This window comes from Melanerpes formicivorus, unplaced genomic scaffold (genome assembly GCF_026170545.1).
Source record: "Melanerpes formicivorus ecotype bairdi unplaced genomic scaffold, bMelFor1.0.p_v2 SCAF_8, whole genome shotgun sequence".
Classification (NCBI taxonomy): Eukaryota; Metazoa; Chordata; class Aves; order Piciformes; family Picidae; genus Melanerpes; species Melanerpes formicivorus.
In genome coordinates, this window is record NW_027142360.1 from 14,246,691 (window position 1) to 14,270,862 (window position 24,172).

At 39.8% G+C, this 24,172-nt stretch overlaps 1 protein-coding gene across 3 annotated transcripts in view; it reads right to left on the reverse strand.

The window, feature by feature from the left end:
• The window catches only part of KIAA1549 (KIAA1549 ortholog), a 144,961-nt gene that overhangs the window by 53,682 nt on the left and 67,107 nt on the right, over window positions 1–24,172 (reverse strand). For all 3 annotated transcript variants that reach the window (XM_068142218.1, XM_068142220.1, XM_068142219.1), the window contains exons 2-7: window positions 17,959–20,715; window positions 16,462–16,550; window positions 11,767–11,944; window positions 10,462–10,589; window positions 8,834–9,017; window positions 2,185–2,244 (exon numbers count right to left, since the gene is read on the reverse strand). In XM_068142218.1, coding sequence (XP_067998319.1) covers window positions 2,185–2,244; window positions 8,834–9,017; window positions 10,462–10,589; window positions 11,767–11,944; window positions 16,462–16,550; window positions 17,959–20,715 — 3,396 coding nt within the window. The remainder of the gene's footprint in view (window positions 1–2,184; window positions 2,245–8,833; window positions 9,018–10,461; window positions 10,590–11,766; window positions 11,945–16,461; window positions 16,551–17,958; window positions 20,716–24,172) is intronic.

Consider the following 24,172-nt stretch of genomic DNA (forward strand, 5'->3'; position numbering starts at 1 on the left):
CTGCAGATCCCAAAGAAAGGAAACTTTCACAATTTCTCACAGAGAGCAACAGTCTTCTAAATTCAATAATAAACTAAGTATCTAGAAATTAAATGGTAAAATAAATAGACAGTGGCCTAAGGCTACTCTGTAGAGCCAGCAGAAGATTGTTCTTGCTTATGCTTAATAGCATGAACTGTATTCTACAACTGAATGGGACAGCCACAGAGAACACTGCATATCCCATCATTTTATGACTATTGGGATAAATGCACATATAACTGAGCAATCTAGTATTAAAAACCTTTATGTGCATGAAGTCTATCATTTTCCCATATCATGATTCATTACCTTTACAACTGAAAGGATTGACCCAGCCAAAGTGTATTAGCTCTTCCCAGGCTGGCTGCAAGAACTGAGACTACAAAAAAAATCCTCTACAGCAAAAGAGGTGCTGCAATTTGCTTTCAAAACTTTACAGTCAGGAAAAACCCAGAGGGACATGATTTCTGACCTGGAAGAACCCTCTTCTTACTGCACAATCCAAAGGAACTTCCAGTAACAAGAAACGAAACAAACATAAGGCTAAGCAAGAGAGGTTGGAGGTATGACCAAAAAAGGCCAACAGAGATCTTTAAGAAATAAGTAGACCCAGGTGAAACCCATGCAAGGTCCTCCACCTGGGTCAGGACAATCCTCATATTCAACACATGGTGGGAGATGACCTGATAGAGAGCAGCCCTGTGGAAAATAACTCAGGGTACTGGTGGATGAAAAGCTGGACATGTGCACATGAACTTGCAGCCCAGAAGGAGCAGGTACAGAGGAGGGACACAAAGATGACCAATGGGCTAGAGAACCTCTCATATGAAGACAGGGTCAAAGAGTTAGGGTTGTTCATCCTGGAGAAAAGAAGGCTTTGGGGGAGACCTTATAGCAACCCTCCGATACCTGAAGGGAGCCTACGAGAACACTGCAACAGGATGCCCAGGAAGGTGGTCGAAGCCCCATCCCTGGAGACATTTATGGTCAGGCTTGATTGGGCTCTAAGCAATCTGATCTAGTTGGTGATGTCCCTACTTACTGCAGAGGGGTTGGACTAGATGACCTTTAAAGGTCCCTTCCAACCCAGTGCATTCTGTAACATTAGGTGCAAGATATGTGTAATAGGTATGGGCGGCTCAGTTGGTAGTGCGTAAGACCCTTAATGGGAAGGTCACGAGCTCAAGCCCGCAGTGGGCAGTAGTGTCGTCCCTACTCTAGTCATGAGGTCTGTGGTGACAGGTTGGACTCGATGATCTTTGAGGTCTCTTCCAACCTTAGTGATACTGAAATATGGACATACAGCTCCTCTCAACATTACTGAACCTGATTTCAAATTCTTCATTTTTCTTCTTATAAAACAAACTGTGTGGGCTTCAGAAATTAGGTTGCAACTCCATTTCCTGCTTAAAAAATCAACTGGGTCACTAGCAAGAAGAAAAAAGGTTACCTGAAAAAAGAGTAAGTCTATAGAACTGGTGAACTACAGGCAGTAAAGCAGTGGGAAGACAGAAGTGGACACAGTGGACATTTGCAACCTAACAGGAAGTTTGGTAGGTATAGCCTGATCACTATTCAGGCTTTCTGCCTTTGAGTGTCTAAATGTGACAGCTCAACCTTATCTGTAAATTATAAACTAATACAAGCAGAAGACCTGGCTGGGAGGGACCTGCTGTGAATGAATCAGAAGAGATCAATGAAGTGTGATGAAATTCTTTCATGTACCCAGAATATATCTATTTTCATTCTTTTATTTATTCCTGGCATGTTTTGGTGGAAAGTGCCATGAATAAAATTTTAATTTTCATTTAGAACAAAATAAAAACCTGAAAATCAATGTGGTATATCCACAGCAGGCAGGGCAGACACCCTGTGCCTGACACCCGAAGTTGTCTCACTAGGAATGAATTCATTTTTGCTTTATAGACAAAAATATCTTTGTGTGCATTATCAAGGCATTGCAGTAGTTCATTCTTGACCCTGGAATTACATTTCCCAGATATTCCAGGTCACTAGGCCTTCGGGTTTAGCATTTATTCATCTCATGCACATTATTACCTCATAAAAATGCAGCACCCCTAAGCTATCGATATTTACAGTGGCTAGTTAGCCTGCTAACAAAAATAATTGCAGTCTTTCTTACTCACAAGAGAGTGTACGTACCTGTTCTCACCCAGGAAGACTTCATCAACTGAGACACATTAAGCTTAGGATAATGAAAGGCTGAGGGGAAAACAGAAAGGAGAAAAAGCATAAGAAGGATATTCTCAACAACACACACAAAAAAAGAAGCCATCTCATAATTTATGCTGTCAGTAAGCATTGTATTTACGCAGATGTATTACCAGTCCTGAGGCTATGCAGGCACAATGCTAAAGAAAATGCTCTGAATATACATTCCCCAGTTCATCTCTGAACAAAAAGAAGCCAACTGAAGCAGTCAGATTTATTACCTGAAAGATTTCAGGCTGCTGTACTGACGTCATTGCTCCTAGAAATGCAAAAGCTCACTGTCTGAACGACGATTCTTACTGAGCTAGCATGCAGGATCAGACTTTAGCTCAAAGGGCAGCAAGGCAACCCGTAAGTGTCTCAGAATGAAAATAAGACCTTCTCTGAGGCAGAAACACCAAGTGTAAAGCAGAAATCTAAATATATCTGTGTTGCAGTCTTGTGTAGGGGGAAGCATTTAAAAAACACCACCCTGGTATTTCTATGCTTTTTAAGAAAAAAACCCCAACCCAGACAAGCAAACAAAACCATCACAGATAAATGCATTTAGAAATGCTGATGAAGGCAAATCTCCTGGCTTTTGTGTTTGTCTTGGTGTCTCCAAGCTTTCCTCATTTTCCATTTTTTCAAAAAAAGCCCTGCTCCAGAGCACCCTTGCCCTTGTGAAATAAATAAAGTCTATTTCTACTAACTTCAGCAAGGATACAATTTTTCCTAAGGTTTCCACTGGAGAGCAGTAAACACATGTTAAGAAACAAGTGAAGATGGGGGCAGGGCCAACAGTTTCCTCAAGGGAAGTCTTAAGCTTCACTATGGCAATAAAGAGGAGGAATGGTCTTAACTTTCTCAAAACACTTAATCCAGATGCTAAGCATTATACAAAGGTTAATTTTTAAACCATTTCATGGATAAAAAGAATTAAATGACCTAGTCCACGCTAGACTGATTTAGAATAAATATGTCTTGTCTCCATAGAACAGTTTTCCACTATTGCACATATCAAAGAAACAGAAAATGACTCTTTGTCTAATTTAATTATGCAGTAATATGTAGAGTAGATGATGTCAGTGAGCGTACCTAAACCCAGCTTCTTTTGCCCCTTAAAAAATTTACACATTCTTTGTTTAGGCAAGAGTAAAATAATCAGTGGTTATGTCATACCTTTTCATAGATTTATAAATAGCCCTACCCAAAAAAAAATACTCATAAAATTGGTTATACCACCTGCATTTCAATAACAGCACCACAAACTTCAAGAGAACCACATGGGAGGTACTTTGTGACTTACTGTTCACAAGCATTATCAGAATACGAGCCTTTATGCTCCACCCAAAATACCACTCCTCTAATACACTGATCAGGATGCGTGAAATTTCCAAAGCTCTCACTGACACAAAAAGCACCTCACAGTTAATTTAAGCAAACATGTTTATTTTTAGGCATCCTGCTTCACGATTCTTCTGATTGTAGCTTTTTGACTGGAGCTCTATTTACGCCGCTCATGCAATTGTTTACTTCAATTTCGAAATACAACCTGAACAAAAAGGCATGAACCAAACTCCATCTGTTGTTTTGCCATGGAAAGAACATGGCAAGAGCAAGATAAGAATATCAAAATCCTTCCAGTGTCTTATAAAGCTTTGAACTGCTAGCAGTTGTGATTTTTTTCTTTTTTTAAACCAAAATCATGCATTGCCTCAATACTTAATGTGCTCCTCACACTTTTTCTAATTAGTACTTGAAAATTATTTAATTCATGCAAATTGCTGGATGACTATTCACTTCAGCTTGTCACAGAGTTAATGAAATTTAAAAATAAAATTACTTGAGCAAAAGATCTTGAAACTGAAAAGGAATATGTGCTGTGATCACTGGCAGCTAAGGCTGAGTTCTATAATTTGATGAAGAATGCATGAAATGATGGACACTTCTGCAACTGAGACCATGCTTTAAAATTGGAAAATCCAGGCTCCAACTCTTATTACATAGGTCACTCAAGTGTCTCACCAACACACGTGGCCAGATCCTGAGCTCAGACAGAGTCTCAGCACTGCAACAAAATCACCTTTCAACATTCCCAATGCACCTTGGGACTCACGATTCGAAACAGCATAGACTGATTGTTATTCTCAGGGGGAAGTTGGATAGACAAAATGCAATTATTAGTTAGATTGCAGCTGATCTGCTAATGACTATAGACACATTAATGAAATAGATGCTAGCATCATGAGAAGACTAACATGCAGCCCTGAAACATCATAAAACATAACAGCACTGATTCAATGCTGACTGAAAAGGCAAAGTCACACCTAGTCACTCAGAAACCTCTTGACAGCAGTGGGAAGCACACCACTTGGCCAATGTGGCCTTCACCAGATGCTTCAACAAGGATCTCTCATGCCCTCTCACAATGAGATGTGGGATAGAATAGAATAAACCAGGTTGGAAGAGACCTTCAAGATCATCACGTCCAACCTATTATCCAACCCACCTAATCAACTAAACCATAGCACCAAGCACCTCCAATGATGGTGACTCCACCACCTCCCCAGGCAGCCCATTCCAACGGACAATCACTCTCTCTGTGTAGAATTTCTTCCTAACCTCCAGCCTAAACCTCCCCTGAATTATGCATGTGAGATAGAACTGGTAGCATACTGATTATTTTTATTCTGATAAATGGAGAAACAGTAATAGCATGGAAGGGATGCAGTATTTAGAATGAGAAGGCATCTACTGGAAAATAAGATTCCATGAAAATATTGGGTTGTGAGCAACAGTAACAAACTCTATCTGTTAAAAGTCTGATCAAAAATCCAAAAGGCAAAAACTCAATGTCTTTGCAGTCTTTGGACTACACACATCATTTTATGTTATCTTATTGTCCTTGCAACACCTCCAAGATACCTTAAAGTAGATGCCACCCATCATAATAAAACCAGAGATACTTATTCAGGGTAAGTTTGCGAAGGCAAACATTCCTTATCTAGTCTACAGCTGGCCTTTGCCTGTCCTCAGAAAAACATTCCAGCCATAGAGAGAGACCAAATAGACTCTTATTGCTTTTATGACCTAGCACCCCAAAACCATGACTAGATTTGGTTTTCTTTCTGCTAATACATAGTTCATGACCATATAAGCAGTTTACAATCTAAAATGTGAGCAGTAAGTTGGATAACGCAAAATAAGGAGGCAGGAAAGTGTAAACTGAGCATGTGAATATAAGCACATCATTGAAGTCACCTAGAATCTGTGGGGGAAATTAAAATCTGGAAGTTTCCAGGCTTAGCCACTCCAACAGTCATACTCCTACACAGAACAGAGGTAACCCACACAATTAAATGTATAAACAGTATGTATTGGTTGTGACAGGCCTGTGTGTGAAAGGCAATGTGAAGCAAACAAGCATCAGGCAGCAAATGTATTCCCTTCAAACACAGCTTATATTTGGGCTATTGATGAAAGGTCTCAATTCAGTGTTGAGATACAGTGATCTTACACAAATGGCTTTTCCTTGGTATGAATCAATTTCTACCCTTTCACAGCTCAGCTCACCTACAAATAATTTCTTTTTCTTCAGATGCAGAATGTATAACTTCCAAAATCATATAAAGAGCCCCCAAGGGGAAAAATATAAAGTCGCTACCAAGAGTATTAACTGTTAGCATGCCTAGTAACTAAGGCAAAAATAGCATAGAATAGTATGGCAAGGAGTATTTTGTATTTACATGCAAACAATAACATATGCAAATTGTTCATATGTAAATATCAAAGATTACCCCAAAATTTACACTGAAAAGCAGAGGGCTGCATAGTAATTTGCACAGTGTAAAGCAGCTACCTAAGGAAGATCTTCATGACACCTTCCTTCCTTACTACATTTGCTCAGGATAAATGAAGAGACCACAGACCTAGAACTGAATACTGAAAATCTAAATACTGAAGATCTAAATACTGAAGACCTAAAACCCTTTGGCTCAAAATAGTGTCACAGCAACAGTGCAAAAAAGCTGTAGAAACAGCTAAAAATAACTGAGTGTGGTTGCTTCACTTACAAAAGCATATGAGCTACATTCATTACTGTGCTTGCTGACAGACAGACCCATAGCTCTAACAAGCTGAGAAACTGTGTTCCCACTGTGATGACTTATCAAATGCTACCATGTCTGGTATTCCAAAACAATGACTACAAACACAGTGAACTGCTACCAAGACCAAACTAGACATGTTCAAATGAGCTGTCCTGGTTCAAGTAAAAATGAGCTGTCCTGATCATCTATCTGCTGCAAATCTACAGTAAATTTGAGTTCCTCTAGCAACAAGCAAATCAAATGCTGACAAGATGCTCCTTGATTTAGGACACCATGTCCACCAAACCCTCCTGTTTTCTACATGGCAAACCTTGAGGAGATCTTGTAGTTCTTAAAAATTGTGAGTTACTAAATTGAAATTTAATATATTTCATTTTACTACATGTAATTTTATTTATTTATTATACAACAGCAAATGTTTTGTAAATTCAGTCTAGACAAATCTGAAGGTCATCTTCAAAGTTTCTCTATCCAACAAATTAAGCGACACCACCACCAAACTCTGGCTAAGATCTCTGATGCACTCGCTATGCTCTGTTGGCAGAATTCATTCAATAAACTACAGCAGCAGCTACCAGCCTCAGTCACCACTGACGAGTACCTCTGCCTTGCTATACCTTGTTACGCTAAGGGTATGCTTGAGGATTTGAGGTTTGGGAGATCTGAGGGGACGAAGAAGAATTTTGTTGGATGTCCAGTGACCTATGCCATATCTTTGCAGGAATGAAATTGCCATGCAGTCAGCATTCTTGTTTAAAATCACCAGTATGGATGAACAAACAACTTCTGAAGCCAAAGGCACTACTTGACCTCTTCACACATTCTACTTTGCATGGCTTCTTCATTAATACGTGAGCTATCATAGGGCTCCAACAGTATTGGCCAGGAATCAGACGTACTGGCGAGGCACTATAAGCATGCAGGTAACATAGAGAGAGCCCTGCTGTGAGCACTAAAGAAATCACCTTCAAATTTCCTAAATGTCATCATGAAAGGAAGCTAAGAGCAGTGTACATACGTGTTTAATACAAAACATGTTTCTCCCCCATGACCAGCCTGTCTTTCAGGATATGCTGGCCTCAGTAAAAATTCTGTTGTCATTTAGTTGGACTGTAACTCCATCACACAGTCCAGAAGATGGATTCTCAGCAAGTGTGGTGTGTATACATCACAGATGGAAACAAAAAAGTGACATTGAAAATAATACCCAAGAGAACAAAAACAAACTCCCCAGCAAAGGTGCAAAAGAGACGGTGCTGTTTACAGGGAAATACATTTCAAGCCATTAAGGCATGAGCAACATCTAATCTGAATTCAGTGATAAAAAACACATTCTGCAACCTGAGAAATGCTGGGGCCTGACAAGGAACAAATGATAATTATCTGCAGACAAGGACTTTCAAGGCTCTTGATACTGGCTCAGTTAAATACAACAATCTGCTACAGTTTTTAATTGACGATGGAAGTAGAGGGTTCAAAATGCTGAAAAGTGAAAACAAAAAATTTTAAAAGCTAGTACATTTATTTTACTTCTAGTCATTGGGAAAGTCTCCTGTGCAGTCATCTTATAAAGATTTAAAGATGCTGGAGAGAGCAACTTCTGTTGACAAACACTCTCTTACATCTTTGCTGACATACTGTACAGCTGCATAATGAACAGCAGCAGCCAGCAGGCCTGATTTTCCAGCAGGCATTTAAGTGTATTGAGAGAGAACCACTGTGTCAGGTGCCAGGCACCTATCTAGCTCACAAAAATATAACTCAAATAATTAAAAAACTGGACTGGAAAGCACAGTAACACAGAACAAACTGAGAATTAGTGGACTGGGCTGAGAGTAACACCTGCAACCAGGAAAGGCAAGTACTGTTCTCTCATGATGTTGCTATTCATGAGCTATTTCTATGATGAACAATCTATCAGTGTAGAAGGATAAGTGCTGAGTTTAGAAACTTAGTCTTGAGACTGAGGTCATCTGAAAAATCAAACCAAATATAAGTTGTCAAGGCTGAGTGTCAAGCAAACACTGCTACGTATGCAGTACCCACTAACCTAGGTTTAGGAAGGCTGCGGTCTGGAGAAAGTGCAGTTAACACAAGCCCAATGTAACAATAAACCCTGCTGAGAAGCAGCAAAGGCCCCTGTAGGCATAGCCAGAGACACACATTTCAGATCACATGTCACAGCAATAGTGTTCAAAGTTACTTATTTTTTTTTAAATCTGGACGAAGACCAGAGAAAATGAAGCAAAGATAAACACAACTGGCTCAGTGAGGATGGTGATGAAGGCAACAAGTTGCTGTAACACTCAGTATGTGTTGTATGTAAGCATAGAGAGGCACATGTATTTGCTCTGCAGAAGCCATGACACAAGTCAAGTAAGTGATGCTGCATTATTGCTTACACACAGAAGTACTTTGACACTGTAGACAGGAAAAGTTACTGAAAGAAAAAATGTATTCTGCAGGCTTGGCAAAGAGCAAATACTCACGTTCAGCAATTTGCTGCACAGGAAAGCCCAGGTAGAAGCTGAATTCCACCACAGACAAGTTTCTTAGCTGCTCACTGACTTCAGATCCATTTAGAAAACCGTATCTGTCTCGGACGGCAAAAACAATGCTCACAGGGCCTTGCCGAAATGCTGCCCCAGGGCTGCTCAGAGTTATATTCAGTATCTGGATAAACAAAATTGAAGCACAGTCAGCTATGTTAAATCACTAGCATTTCCATCCCTTCCTCGATAATCTTCTGTGTTCTTTTTCTAATACACAGAAAGGGGAGGGCAGCTCACACTGAAACAGAGGAACATCTATTACACATTTTTTCGGCCTGCTGAGTCCTCAGAAGAGGCAAAGTTACATCCGAATTCCTCTTCTAAGAGTTCTTCTTTAAAGTCAGTCATAACTCAGAAGGATCCAAAACCTACAGCCCAGAAAATTATAAAAAACAACATCTAGAGAGTCAGAAAAATAAATCTACTGTTAGAGAAATCTTAGATGAATACCAAACTGTGCAGAACAGACAGGAAGAGACCACTGCAAAAAAACATTCTGCAAACGGATGTTATCTTGATGAAAATCTCCTGTACCATGCACAGCCAGACCTTGCCACTGGTGAGAAGCCTTCTTTTGGCACCACTACACACAGCACTTGTGTCCATGTAAGATATACCTCCTCCAGACCGCAAGGAAATATTTGAAATCAAAGTTTGCTGATTTCTTTTGCATGCTCCATCTGCAGCATATCCACTCACACTGCATCATTCAGTTGTAAACTCCTGAGCACTTTGTTACACATACTATACAGTACTTCAGGTATTACAAAACTTATGTCAATTTTCTTGCAATGATTTTATTTTAGGCAGATAGGCATTTATGTGGACAGTCAAGTAACACAGTAAAATTTCTATTCATTTTAGTATAACAACAAAACTAGATTAAATTTGAGAATTTAATAATATAATTTATATATATATAATTTATATAATTATTATTATAATTAATAAATAAATTTGAGAAGAGGAAGTTGGTCTTGGTAAGTTGAATTACTGACTTTTCAGTGAGTTTTAAACTCTGTTATGTGATTCAGTAACCATCACATATACTTTTCATATGTGAAGTTCCAGTAGCAGCTGCCACAGATATCATATACTGCTGTACCTCTAGACCTCAGAAGAAACCAGCACACATAATAGCAGAGTGCTTATCAGTCCTATATTCCTTAACATGATTCCCTGAGTGGCAGTGAAGCCTGAAAATTGTCTTCCAGCAAAAACATCATACCTTACTCCAAGAGTAAGATCTGATAGGAATGACTTTGATTAGAGTTGGGGTAATCTTTATATGAAAACTATAAACTCTAAAATACTTCATAATGCTTTTGGATATAAATCAACAACTTGGATCATTTTATTTTTCAGAAAGTTTGGACCCAGAGAGGTAAGTGGTGCCATGCTGATTTGTAAGAGGAAAAAAAATAAATCCAATGTTCATCACAAAGCCTGATTCAGATGGCAAGCAGCAGCCAGTGAACACCTAACTTACTTTACTGGCTGGATGAAACACAGGGCAGCCAAAGGTAGGGAGAAAAAGGGACAGACACAAAACATGCTAGTCTTACCTGCACAGTGAAGTTGTAGAATTCCTGGTGTTTGCTCACCTCCCTGAATGCCATTGCCAGCCCTTTCTCAATGCGCTGGCTAAAGTTGCAGAACCCAACATCCACATTCCGAGGCACAAACTGAAGCACTGAAGGCAAAGGGTAGACATTATTTCCACAGACCAGTATTTCCGTGAGAGAACAAAATGAGCAAGAGAATCCACAGGGCTAACACTTTTCCAAAGCATCCAGGACATACTCAGTGAAACAGTGGGCAAAAATATAGCTGAAATACATTTTGTGTTGGTGTCACAATAGTCACAAAATACCTGGTTTCCTCTTGCATCTTGACAGACCTTCACTACATCCATGTGCCTAATTTTACGTGACTTAAACACTGAATTATCCACACTGAAATCCTTAGTATCCAATAGATCAATCAAAACCTTAAGGAAAAAAGCAACAAATCTCTTTTTCTTGTAGACTGAAATACAGTATTTAGTTTGTCAAAAAGACCACATATCAGCTCCATTAAAACACATTTGTATCAGTATAACATCTTCAAAATACCTAACTAAAAACCAGTCTTTTAAAACTATATCTATACACCTTAAAATCTTTCAAAGAAGCGAGTGACTGTCTATATAACCATGTTAAGCAGTCAAAAGAGAAATCAGATCTGCATAATTAAAGAAGTCACATCTTACCATACAATATACCTGAACAAAACACACCTGGACAAAAGCACCACGTTTGACATTGTTTGACTCTGCCTTTATACATCTCATTACACAACCAGGTGATTTTGCTATGCAGATAGTGCCTGACAAAGTTTTTCAATGGTACCACTGACTCTCAAAACTCTTACTAGTAGACTTCACACAAACTGATGCCATACAGCAGCCATGGAAAGCTGAATAATACATGAGCAATTCTTCTACTCAATTTACACAAGAACAATCAATCAATCCTTTTGCTCACCAATTCTCCCATAGAATGAGAACTCTAAAAAGTAGCATTTAAGGTAAACACAACTTGAAACTTGGTTCAAGTATTCTAAGTAGATGCTACATAGAAAACTTCTTTACCTTCTCACCTATTGAAGCAAGATTGCAACACACCAAAAATTCATGAAATTATGGGGCCAACTGTTTACAATTTATCACCTCTCAACCACGGATCCAGCAAATCTTTCACTACCAACCAAGAATTAAGATGCACAGAGCACAGGGTTTTGACTTGACCTCACTATACTTAATCATAAGCAAAGAAGTGTGAATCAATACGAAGCTACATCTTCTCCTCTTTGTGTCAGGAAGAACTCACCTGTCTGAACTTGGAATCTGCTGTCTGGCACAGTGAAAGAAGGATGCAGTGAGAGGATTGCAGGGGCCTCACCACGAAGAAGGCTGCTGTTCATAAGCACATTTATAACAGCTATTGCCGTGTAAACAAAAGGACCTGATGTCACCAAGAAAGAAAATTTGGGGGAAATTTTATAGACCTACAAAAAAAGAAAAAGAAATTAAAAAAAAAAAAAATCAATGGGGAATTTGGCAACACTTTAGACCTACATAGTCTCACACATTTCAAAGCCACATCATCAAGACGCAGGAAATTGCGGCCTTTGCTTTTCTGAAGGGGGAGCAGAAGCACAAACACTCTGATAAGAGTGTCACATCTTGCATCCTCTGTTCTAGGTGCAGCTACCTCTCTTCAGTACAATGCATCTTAATACTTCTTACCACATCCCAGCATAGTAGCAGATAATTCTTATATTGTTCACGTTATATACAAGGAGCAAAATACACATCATCTGTGTTTTATGGATATAATTGTCATAATTAAGAATCCTTCCTTCCAGAGAACACTTCTATCTGCTTATTTCAGCACAGTTAACACAACTGCAGTTTTTCTCTTCCAATTCATCTACTGACTTTGAATTTTCTTAAAAGCCCTGAGGAGCCTTAGTCATCATATAAAAGAAACGAGATTGTAAGTTTATATTTAACTTAGGTGAATGCTTCCAAGCAGATACTCTTTAAACACCATTTCTCTGTCACCTAAGTAAGAACAAACTGAAGGCTTTAATTTATTTAAACATATTGCAGTGTCTTCTCTCCTTCAGAGAAACTCTCTCAATATGAAGGACATCTGTTTACTCAGCAGTATTTTTTCCCCTCTTTGGTTTACTCCCCAACTTTGTTTTATTTGCCTGTGGCACTGACACTAAAGTACTCTGAGATGTCCAACATGATGGCCTCAGAAATAATCTCAACCAGAAAATCGAGGGTACAAAAAAATGTGTATCAAGATACACTACTTACAGGCTTTGTGCTGGTTGAGGAATACGTCAGATACCTCCAGCTTCAAGATCAGCCTTACAGAAAAGCACAGTGCTACTTAAATCGTGACCCACATGTTCCTTACTAGCATTTCTGCAACAGCGTAACATTATGGTAATTGCTGTTTATTTAGGTGAGGCAGCAAGCAGCTCTTTCCTGGTCTCTAACAGCCATGCATTTGAAAGAAACCACCTCCACTGGAAGAAACTACCTCAGAAGCAGAAGGGAAAAAATTAGATAAAAAAAAAATCTATGCTGCTCATTATTCCTTTTCTTCCTTCTTGGTTCACAAATTTCAAATGGATTTAGACCTACAGAACTCAAATTTGTTTGATATGAATAATATGCACAGCTCTTTTCAGCTCCTTATCTGAAATAGTATCCTTTTATCTCAGGATGAAATGATCTCTGCAGTTCCAGTTTGTCAAATAGAAACAACAGTTATAATGGGTAAGATATGCCAAAAGAAAGTTGCCTATGACTTGCAAAGGAGACTACTTTAAAGGCAAGAAAAAGAGGAATTAGAATTACAAATCTCTGTGACAATTTGCTGGTGATTTCTAAAGCAATATATGCAGTGGAAGAAAGGCCTAGTGTAGCCAGCCTACACTAGGCACTAGTTCGGTATTTCAGACAAGAAATCAAGCCTCTGGAAACTAACTCAGCTGTCTCCCACCCCTGACCTGTTGCAGTGTACTGCAGATGCAATGAAAGCAGCCAACCCTAAGCATTCTCCTGGAATCAACTTTTTTGTCATAACATCTAAGGCTGTTTCTCTTTTGTGCTTCAATGCAATAGAAGAGTTACAACAGCCCCAGAAGAATGGAACCTATTCAAGTGAACAAGTAAAATTTCTTATCTTAACTCTTTGGGCCAGAAAGCTCAAGAAGCATGTAGAACTCCATGTGCACTTTGAAGCCATTCCCACAGCAAAAGCAGAAACTTCTAGCAGGAACAGAGAACCCCTCAAGTTAAGCTCTCCCATTCCTGAAGTGCAACAGCTAATCCAGCTTTGCTGTTCATAGGAAACAACCTGTCTCACTGAAAGCTAGGTTCATGAGAGAGAGCTCCTAGTACAGTAAGTTTCCAAGCCTCGGTTTACTAGAGGGAAATCATCACTGTATGCTTACTCTGTCCCTTAGGGTATTCCCTAAGCATTTGCTATCGATTATTGTCCCCTAAAACATTTGATTAGATGCATCTTTGCTGCAATCTAAACCATGCCTGCACTCCACTGCATTATGCTCTGCAAACATCTGGCAAAAAGCATAAACAAACAATTTCCTCACTACCACCTTATTAAGCAGCCTGTAAAGAGCCTGCAGAGAGCATTTAACTTCCTGAAGATGAGCTACAAAGGCTCACGGGTCTTAAACATGAAAAAAAGCTTCTGCTTCTACCCATATCAGGTTCCTAAGGCAACAATTCTCTCCCCCACCATTTTTACACACCTTAATGGTACCATCCAAATTTCAGCAGCAGAGAGAAGTGATGAAGCCAGCACAAGTCCACAAGGTGGCATCTTTGAAAAATAGTCTTTGCCTGACAATGAATTCGCCTTACTTTGAAAACAAGAGGTTTACCAATTTTGAATTATAAAACCCAACAGGCTAAGGATAGGCCTAAACCCTTATATTAAATATGGTAAAAGTGGCTGAAGTATTAATTATACTGCATGATAAAATTTCCAAGCACAAATGATGCTGGCGAAAAGCTTTTTCCTGCTGGCATGAACTTAATGGCACCAGGGGTCCTGGCAGAAAGTCACTGCCAACACTATTTTATTTCATATCCCAGTGCAACAAAGCTAAGTCAAGAGAACATTGCATAACAGATCTTCTCCAAGTGTCATAAGGTTTATATTACATAAAGTTGTCAAAAATTACTCTTATGCAAACAATAGGGTTGGATTCTTTTGCAGAATCAATACACTCAGCAACTGAAAAGAAAGAACTTAGAAGTTTTAGGTTATTCTCCCTTTGCTATAAGGACTTTTGCTAGGGCAAAACTGTCAAAAGTTTGTTCATTAGACAGTGTTCAATCCTGCCTCCTTTTATTTCCACTTCAACAACTCAGAATGTTTGAAATAATGAAGAAGCACAGACCAAAGTTTCAACTGAAAAAGCTGGGGGAAAATATAACTTTTTCAGTGTTAAACTCCATTTGTACTTAAAGTGAGCAGCAATTATATCCACTGTTGCCATGGGTTTTACTTATAAAGCATATATTACAACCAAGTTAAATTTAACAAGACTGTCTTCTGGTTTACTGTGCATTACATCACAGCAAGGGGACAACATCTGTGAGCTGTAATAGCACACAGAGCAGCTTAGAGAAGCACACTACTTGACCATAACTTTCAAAGGTACATGGAGTTCCTAGGTATTCTAGACTACCAGAAGTCCAGGCTGTTCAATTCCTTTTCACAGTACAGGCATAACTGTGTTTCAATTTTTGCATTACATCACCACTCAACATACTGACATTTTTAGATAGATCCTTTTAAAAACTGTCTTGTTACACCCCTGCCGTTAGAGGGTAGATATTTGCTGTTGATTATTTTGCTGTTAATTATTTTTAGTGTAAAACTCATACCCAAGACATCACAAAGTACATGTAAGATAGCACCATACTAGCATAAAATATGCACAACTGTTTCCACAGAAACATTCTCTCCTTTTGATAGAAAAAATAATACTTTTTGCAAAGAATGAAGCTGAAACTATTTGTAAGAATAGTTGCTTCTGAGAAGCCTTAGGGCCAAAGCATCTTATTGAGAGCTCTACAAGACAATAGTGGGCATGAAAAGAAGGAATTCAAAGGGCAAAAATATAAAGACATCAGATGTTTGCTCCAATCAACCTTTAAGTATTTAGCAACAGATTTTGTCTTATTGCTGTTACTATAAAGAGGGTAAGTACTCTCATATAACTGAAGCCTACAAAAGTCACTCAAAATTAGTGTAATTGAATCTTCATGAACTTTTGCCTTCTACTTGACTATTCCAGTTTGCATAATCTGAGGGTATAATTCACAAACTAAAAGAAAACTCTCTAATTTACAAAAAAAATCCAAACACCCAACCTAAAAGGAGAGGAGTCACACCTACTAGAAGTCTTAAAAACAATATCTTACCATTGCACACCTGATTTTTTTCCCCTGCCTTTTTCATCTGCCAAACCCTGCATTTGGGATTACACAACTTTCCCTGTAAGTGTTGAAGGCCTTGCAACATAAAACAGCAGAAGGCTGCACAGAAGGTTTTGTTTTCTTTTAGGTGCTAAGTGTATAATCAGCTAACAGGAGAAACAAAACTTTTTAACAGGTACTTGGAAGTGTAAAAGCTTTTCGGTTCAACTTCAATTCATCAGCCAAAGGAGGTAAGCAGTAGAGACTGGGCATTCCTTGCTCACCTCTGGCAAAACCGAGAAAGGTCTGTCCTAGAAAATGAGACATTCTTAAAGATGATGTCAAATTCACATTATTAAAAAAAAAAAAACAAACAAAAAAACCAAAGAAAAACAAAACCACATGACTAATATTTAAGTTAGAATAAATCTCTCCCTGATATAGTACCACACAAGTGGTTTTTAAATCACCATTTTATCCTGTGAACTAAACCAACTGTTTCATTGTATTGATCGAAGAGTACTTAAACACACTTCATACCACTTACCTCTAGCTCTACTGAGCGCCTGAACTGAACTCTGAGCACCTCTCTGATGGACTCAATAACATTTTGTAGAACAGCTCTTCGGGCCAGCACTGGAAATTAATATCAGTCATTAAATACAGTAAATACATTTTTCTCTTGGGCTTGAGTTCAAAGCTGCATTTTCAGTTGTGCAAAGCATGAAAAAGCAGGCAAAGAGATCAACTGCATCAAACATTTAAGATGACAGACATGGAAACAGGCAAAGGTGTGACTGTATCCTAAAAAGTGACTGTACAGACAGTTTGAGGAACTCCAGGTTTATTTTCTTGCTCCTGTTTTGTTTTTCCCTATCTACTGTCTAGCATTCTACTGGAAGAATCTTCTAAAGAGTCATTGAGGCATTCAAATTGGATCTGAAAGTCACAGCACATTCAGTCTGACCTGTGCACAATGAACTTACAGTTAACGTTTGTAGGCAATTCATGGAATGTAGATGAGGTCAGAAAAAAGGCACAGAAAATACACATCTATTTTTCTCTTTAAAGCAAACAAACATGACATTACTGAAATGGATATCTATTGAGTAAGAAACTGTTTTAAAAACTCCACATCCCTACGGATGTCATGTCTGTTACAGTCACACTTGAGACTGTGACTATGGAAACAACTGCAAAGTATAATGTTGTCACCCTGCAAGTTACTTTCCACCAGTAACTTGCCTACAAAACTACTCAAATGTCAGGTTAAAAAAAAATAATCTTGCCTCATCCCCAGCATCCCCAGCTCACTTTCGTATCTGGTGGGTGAGCTTATGCTAATTTTGCTTTACATATTACAAGTAAATGTTAAGGGCAAAATCTGCTGCTTACCACAGAGCATGCAGCACTGCAGCAGCTGCCCTGAATTAGTTCACTGGTGGTGTTCTGTTAACAAGCAAGGAAAAGGTGGGAAAGCACCAAAAAAGCAAACACAGATGCTGAGATAATTAGTTTTGAAACACACTAATGTCACTTTTTCTGGTTACAAACACACCAAATCCAACTGAAGTAAGTATGGAAAGAGGTAAAAATATAAACATAAGCCAGTACTGTAAAATTACAAAAACAGTAATAAAATCCAAACAAACCAATTCTCCTCCTTCATATTATGACATTACCTTACATGCAGGCTTTTGGGTTTTTTTTTAAACAGCAGCAACTGAAAGGAGAAACCTACTCAGTCATAACATTTAATAGTTTGGAGGAACAGTAGCATGACAGTAGCATCCATTTACAATCCATGAAATGATAAAGCAGCCTCTAATTCAGCATACTTGCATGCAAGTATCAGCAGTTTTAGAAGATAATTTCATTCTCTGCACAGTGTAAGGTGTATGTAACTCCCTACCACAGCAGACTTTGTTTGAGTGAATTCTATTACTACACTATTGTTTCTTTGAAAGGTTCACTTAGCTAATTCAAGACCTGCAATTTAGCTAGAGGCTCACATGACACTGGCTTCTGCGTAAGTCACACTTACCCGCAGTGACTAAGTAACTATCAGGAACTGTGATGTCACACACATAAGGTTGTCTGGTGGTGGTCATGGCAGATGTTACAACTGCAGGTTCAGATGGAGTAGTGGTCACCAGAGGGGTGGAGGAGAACGTCCCCAGGCCACCTACAGCAGTTGTGTCATGGCTGTCTGTAGCACTAGTGGCAGTGGTCATGGGGATGCTGGTAAAAGCGGTCGATGCATTGGTACCAGCAGTTACACTGATTCCTCCTAGAACTTCACGTCCAGTGGGAGGACTGGAAGTCAGAGGAAACAGTGTGGGAGCAAAGGATGCAGTCACAGACAGAGATGCTGTAGGAAGAAACGTCATCATGCTGCTGGTGTCAGCACGGGGTGTCAGGTTGTCAGGGTCTGTGGGAGGAAGGACTGTGAGTGCACTGTCCTCACTATGAGACGTTAAAAGCAGCGTGGGGTTAACAGTAGCACCAATATCCTCACCAGAAGCTGCAGCAGTAGGGAGGACAGATGAAGACACATTTAAGACAGGAGTTGCCGGAAAGGTAGTAAACAAAGAGATCATATCTGTTTCATTGAGTAAGATGCTGCTGGTAACAGACTGGGTGCCAGAAGTGGGCAGCACCAGGGTAGGAACCACGGAATGGGAGGTGGAGAGTGAAGGCTCCAACTGAGAGGTAGCTCCTGTAACACCTGAGGTAAACACAACTTCAGAGCCCACTGTTAATACTGAGGGTGCTTCCAGAAGCAGAGACATCTCAGAGTTAAAATCTGATGATGACATTATTTCAGGAACATGTGTACCTGGAACAGAGGATGCATTTGAATAAAAATACAGTGTTTGGCTGAGGGGGAACTGAGAAACCTCGGTGTCAGTGGCAGCGCTGACAGTAGTAGCTAAGTCCCAGCTGGAAATCCAGTTAGAAACATCCTCAGAAAGTACTGAAGTCTCAGTCAACAAGGTCTGAGGTAAGAGGGTTGACAAATCACTTTGCATCACAGAGTAAGAACTTTGCACAGCCGATGATAAAGACACGTAGCTAGGTTCAATAAGAAACGGTGTTGATAAAAGACTGGGTGGAAAATCTGAAATATTTGAAGACAGTTCCTCCCTTGTAGATGTCTTGTCAAGCAAAACTACAGACTCTGATGGCATTAATTCTGGCAACTCCAGCAAAGTTGTATGACCAACTGCAATTGATGCTACTATCTCACTCGGGATAAAGGTAGAGTCAAACAGAACAGTGGCGGCATCACGAAATTCTACATGAATGCTTGCTGTCGGCAAAACTGTTTCCAGAACAGGGTGGGAAAACTGTGCAACAGAGATGTTTGGTGATGTTTCTCCAGGGAGCTGATGGTAATAAGAAGAAACTGTTATAGATGTTCTGTTGTGAAGGACAGGGTCTGTAGTGCTTAATAAAAACAGGCTTGAATCAGGCATTTCTGCAGCTCTTGAAGAAAATGAAACAACTGGTCTGGATGGAAAAGAAGTATCAAAAATCTCAGGTGTAGGTTCTTCTAATTCATACCCATCAGCAATTATAGTTGTAAATGGAGTTATACCTTGTACTTCAGAGTCTTTGATGGACAAAGTTTCAAGATAATCGCCTGAGCCCATGTCATGTTCTGGGGAAAAGTCTGCTTCTGGAAGAAATGAAACTGAGTCACAATACAGACAAGAACTGTATGATCTTGTGGAAGGCACTGGACTCATGAGCTCACTGACAAGCTCTGACTGACTTTGTGTTTCTGAACCAGCAGGCAAATTTGGTGTTGTACTGGAGAATTCACGTGTAAACAGGCTGGCATTAAGAACTGTATTAGAGTCTGTAGAAATGGCAGCTGAGTGAAGTGGGAAGGATGCAAGTGGAAGACTAATAGAAAACAAAGCAGGCTCAGCACTGGCTGCTGAAGCTGGTGTGGCCCAGGGTATGCTTGGACTGGAGTAGGTCCTTAGACTGAGAGCTTCTGGTGCCCTGCTACTCACATCAGCGTAAACATCACCATACAGGTTTGCACTTTGTGCTGTGGCATCTGGGGTCACAGGGATAGTTTTATTCAGCAGCTTGAGATGAAGAGGCAACCCTTCTGAGGCAGTCCCAAAAGGCTGAGCTGTTAAGCTTGCGTTTACGTTTTCCTGCACTTCAAGTCCTACCTCTGAAGGAATGGAAGTGAAATAAATAGCTGTATTTGGAGGGTACAACAGCAAGTCTCTGCTTGGAGTTAGCATTTCACTATCTGGTACAAAAGGCTTCAGTTCTGTGAAAGTTTTACTGTGTTCAAGAATGACACCCAACGGAGTCTTCTGCTGTGCTGTTTCAGAGATACCATATGATGAAAAAAGGACAGATAATGAAGGTGTTAGCAACACAGTTTCTAACATTTCTCTTGATGGCTCTAGAGTATTAACTGAGTGATGATCTGTTAGAACTGCAAAAGACTTCAGTGGAGGAGTCCACTGGGCCTTTGGAAATGAGCTAATAAATTCATCATCACCTAAGAATGCCTCATTGCTTGTTATAGAGTCATCTACCAATGGCGTACTTCTCCCTTCTGAAATCCTGGTCACTTCTTCTTGGTTAAATAAAGTCACATCAAAGGGAATGGTAACAGATGATAAAACTGTTTGAAGGATATTACTTTCCTGGGACTCCAAAGTACTTTGTGCTAAGGCCATTTGTGTCCTGCTGCCTGATATGCTTTGGTGCACCTCCAAGTCCATTGAGAAAAACGAAAAATTTTGCCGCTCCATGGATTTCTCATCTAAATGAAGAGAGACAAAAACAAAACCCACCAGATTAGCACAAGTAGTATGACTGTAATGAGAAACTTCACATACTATTTCTGGAGACAACTGCCAAGAATACAAGGGCTAAGAAAAAAACCTCTCAGTGAGTGTGCAAGTCAGCACAAGATTAAGATTCCCTGTGAAGCTCCATTCCCTAGAAATGTGCAGGACAACAAACTCCTCTCACTCTGCACTACTTGTCTCTCTAGAGTAGTACTCCAGCAAGCCCCATGGAAGGACAGAAAGTGGCTCCCTCTCACCTGTGCCAGGCAGTTCACAGCAATAAACAGTCTCAACAAAGTAAACTGAAAAGGGTTAATAAAGAACAATGGAGGGGAAAATGTTCCATAACTAAGTCTTCTGCTTTTGATTAGCATCATTTAATTTCCTCTGGTTGTACAACATCTTAATATTTGTATCACTAACAGTCCTGTTCAATTTCAAGGACCAGATCTTCCCTGCCGTCTGAGAAATGAGTGACACTTAGGACAGATGAAGAGAGGTTTCCTTTTTGTAAGGTAAATGTGGGCTTGGTATAAACTACAAGAATTTGCTGACTAACATGTCCAGTATTCACACTCACACTGTAAGCCACTCATTTAACTTCTAGCTTTTTAGCAGGCAGTGACAAATTGCTTACGTACAAAATTGCCATCGTTATTCACAACCTGTTGTAGGAGTACTCTGTTTAAGGGCCACTGGTCATGAAACTTTCATTGCTCCAAATTGCAGGATTCAAATAATAATAGCTGGGTTCAAACATAAAGGAGAAAAAGCTACGAATTCACCAGGCATTTTAACAAAATACTTGCAAAAGTCATATACGAATATCATTTGCATAACTTGACTAGAATTGCTCCTCTCTCACAGAAGTGTTCTTGGGTTACAGAGAAGATCTGTGTATAAGCTTTTCCAGCCATGAACGTGCTTTGCACAGAAAAGGTTGATTATTGCTTGAGTACTTCTCTGAAATGTCAAGACTGGGTTAGCAGCCTACAGAGCTGGGTATTAAATGAAATCACAGAAAACTGCTGCAGGATATTTTTCACAAATATCCTTTTCACAAATAGCCTTTTCACAAAGGCTTCATCTTTAAGTTCTCTATCCCACCTGATCAACCTGTTTTCATGTGGGAGTGTCCCCACAGTGGCTGCTGGAACCAACTGACAAAGCACATAAAAAGGGGGGCACAGGGGAATCCCACTCAGTTAAACCACCAGGGACCAGTTTAAAAGGAGCATACACGTATAAAGTGCCAGAAGGTGATACATTACACCGCTCTACTGTAACTACATTTGTAACCCTTTAGAGAATGCTTTGAACTCAGCAACCAGTGGTAGGTCTTGCAGGAATAGCTCACCTATCTGTTACACCCTGTTGTCAGTCTAACACTTTCCAAAGGTGATAAACTGCTGCACTCATCCCCTCCCAGGTCTGTTAGTTAGATTCCTAGACACAACTTTTCAAACACTGACATACTGACTTGAAAAATTTTGAAGCTGCTGATCTGAAACACAAAAGAATTAATGCACAGAGCTAAGACCACTGTATCAGTAATCATACCCACTCAAACATGAGCACATGTACTTCATTTCCTTACATGAGCACATATACTTCATTTTACAGATCCCATGAAAGCATGGAACCAAAACACAGATCCTGAGCCATACTCATTTGCTAAGCAAAAGGTATTCAATGTTTCCTCCTTGACAAAAGTCTCTCTAGCCTCACCCCTTCCTTGACTTGGGCTTCCCACCTTCACTTTTCAATTTGTGACACTTTGAATAAGAAGGGAGTTACCAAAGGCTTAAAAGGCTACAAAATAACCCAGTGCCAAAACAGATGATTTTTCTCCATATACACATGCACCATTCCTTTTAGCCAGCCCTGTAAAATGCTGTCCACTTTAGTCACACTTTGGCCACCTAGTGCTTGCTTACAGTAAATTCCAAGTAACATGCAAACATGCCAACAGGTGAGTTCTTGTTCATCACAACTTCATGCTGTCAACTGCAGCAGCAGTAAGGTCAAGCAGCTGTGTTAGCCTCAACACAGTTAAATGTGCTAAACATGGAACTGTTACACGTGACAGTTAACATGACTGGCAAAGTTTGTACCTGTGCCTGTGGTCAATTAACTCCACTAATGTTTAACCCAACAATATAGGTGATACCCCAAACAACAGTTTTACTGCCTATATATGCCTATGCTGTGTACAATCTTCCTTTCTCCACAGAGGGCTCCCTTTATCTTTGTTCAGTTTGACAGAGGAGCAATCACAAGTGAGGATCCTGCTGAAAGTGACTACCCATGACAATGATGTTCTGAAGTTGCTTGCACCCCTACTAGCTGCGCAACAGACTAGCACAAGAAGCAAGGGCAATCTTGGCTTCAAATTTGTTCCAAATTTAGAATAAGTTTTTTTTTTTTCCTTCACAATCTGCTAATTTTTTTTTCCTTGAAGGACAAAATAATAGTAAATAACAATTTTATTATACAACTGTGCCTTTTAATGTAAAGAATCTTGCTACTGCTGCCAGGAAGGAAAGAACACAACTACTGAGAAGTATGCATATTTTTTTTGGAAGGAAAACACACCATATCTTGAAAAAGTTACAAGGTATAAGACAATGTAAGAGCATTACTTGAGGTAAGTGAAGTGGAGATAATTCACTGTGCACACAGGATTTTGAAACAGCTCACCAGCAAGTTTGCAAGCCAGTTTGCTTCGCTTGGCATTTCAAAAGCAAGGATCACTAGTGACATGCCATTAATAATACAAATTATTGTTTTCTGTCATCTCCAGAAGAACAATGTACTACTTGAAGATTCCTTGTCAGAACTGTGTGTGCCTTGCATGGAGAGCAGCTGGGACACATGGCAGATGTGCCTCGGAGCAGCTAGACAGCCCACAAATAGGAAGGAAAAGCAACAGAAAAAGGCAAGGAGGTGAAGGCACATCATGGCATGACAATCACACCCTCGTCAGCACAGAGCAGCTGATCTGGCTATACCATGGGACAAAGAAAGCAGACAGATTGCACATGTTCTGGTGTATCTCAATGCCATGCCTGCACAAAGCTATTGATGAATATCAATGCTGACTTGCTTGTTTGCACAGCTGTTATTGCTGGGTGACGGTTTTGCCATCCGGCAACAGTACTGCTGTTGAGCTAGGCAACAGTGACAGGATGACAATCAGACTACTCAAACTCTGCAAAGCTGATAACATTATGAAAAAGAATAGATAGCTTAGGAAGCAAAGCTGTGATCCCAACTGACAGAAAAAGGGACGAAAGGGGAGCACTTGTGGGGCAGGGGCCACAGCAGGTGCAGATGGCACCAGCACAATGCCGCAGGTCAGACGACAACATTAGGACACAGGAGAAGTGGCAGCATAGGAAATGTGCTGATGGGCTTGGATTGAGGAAT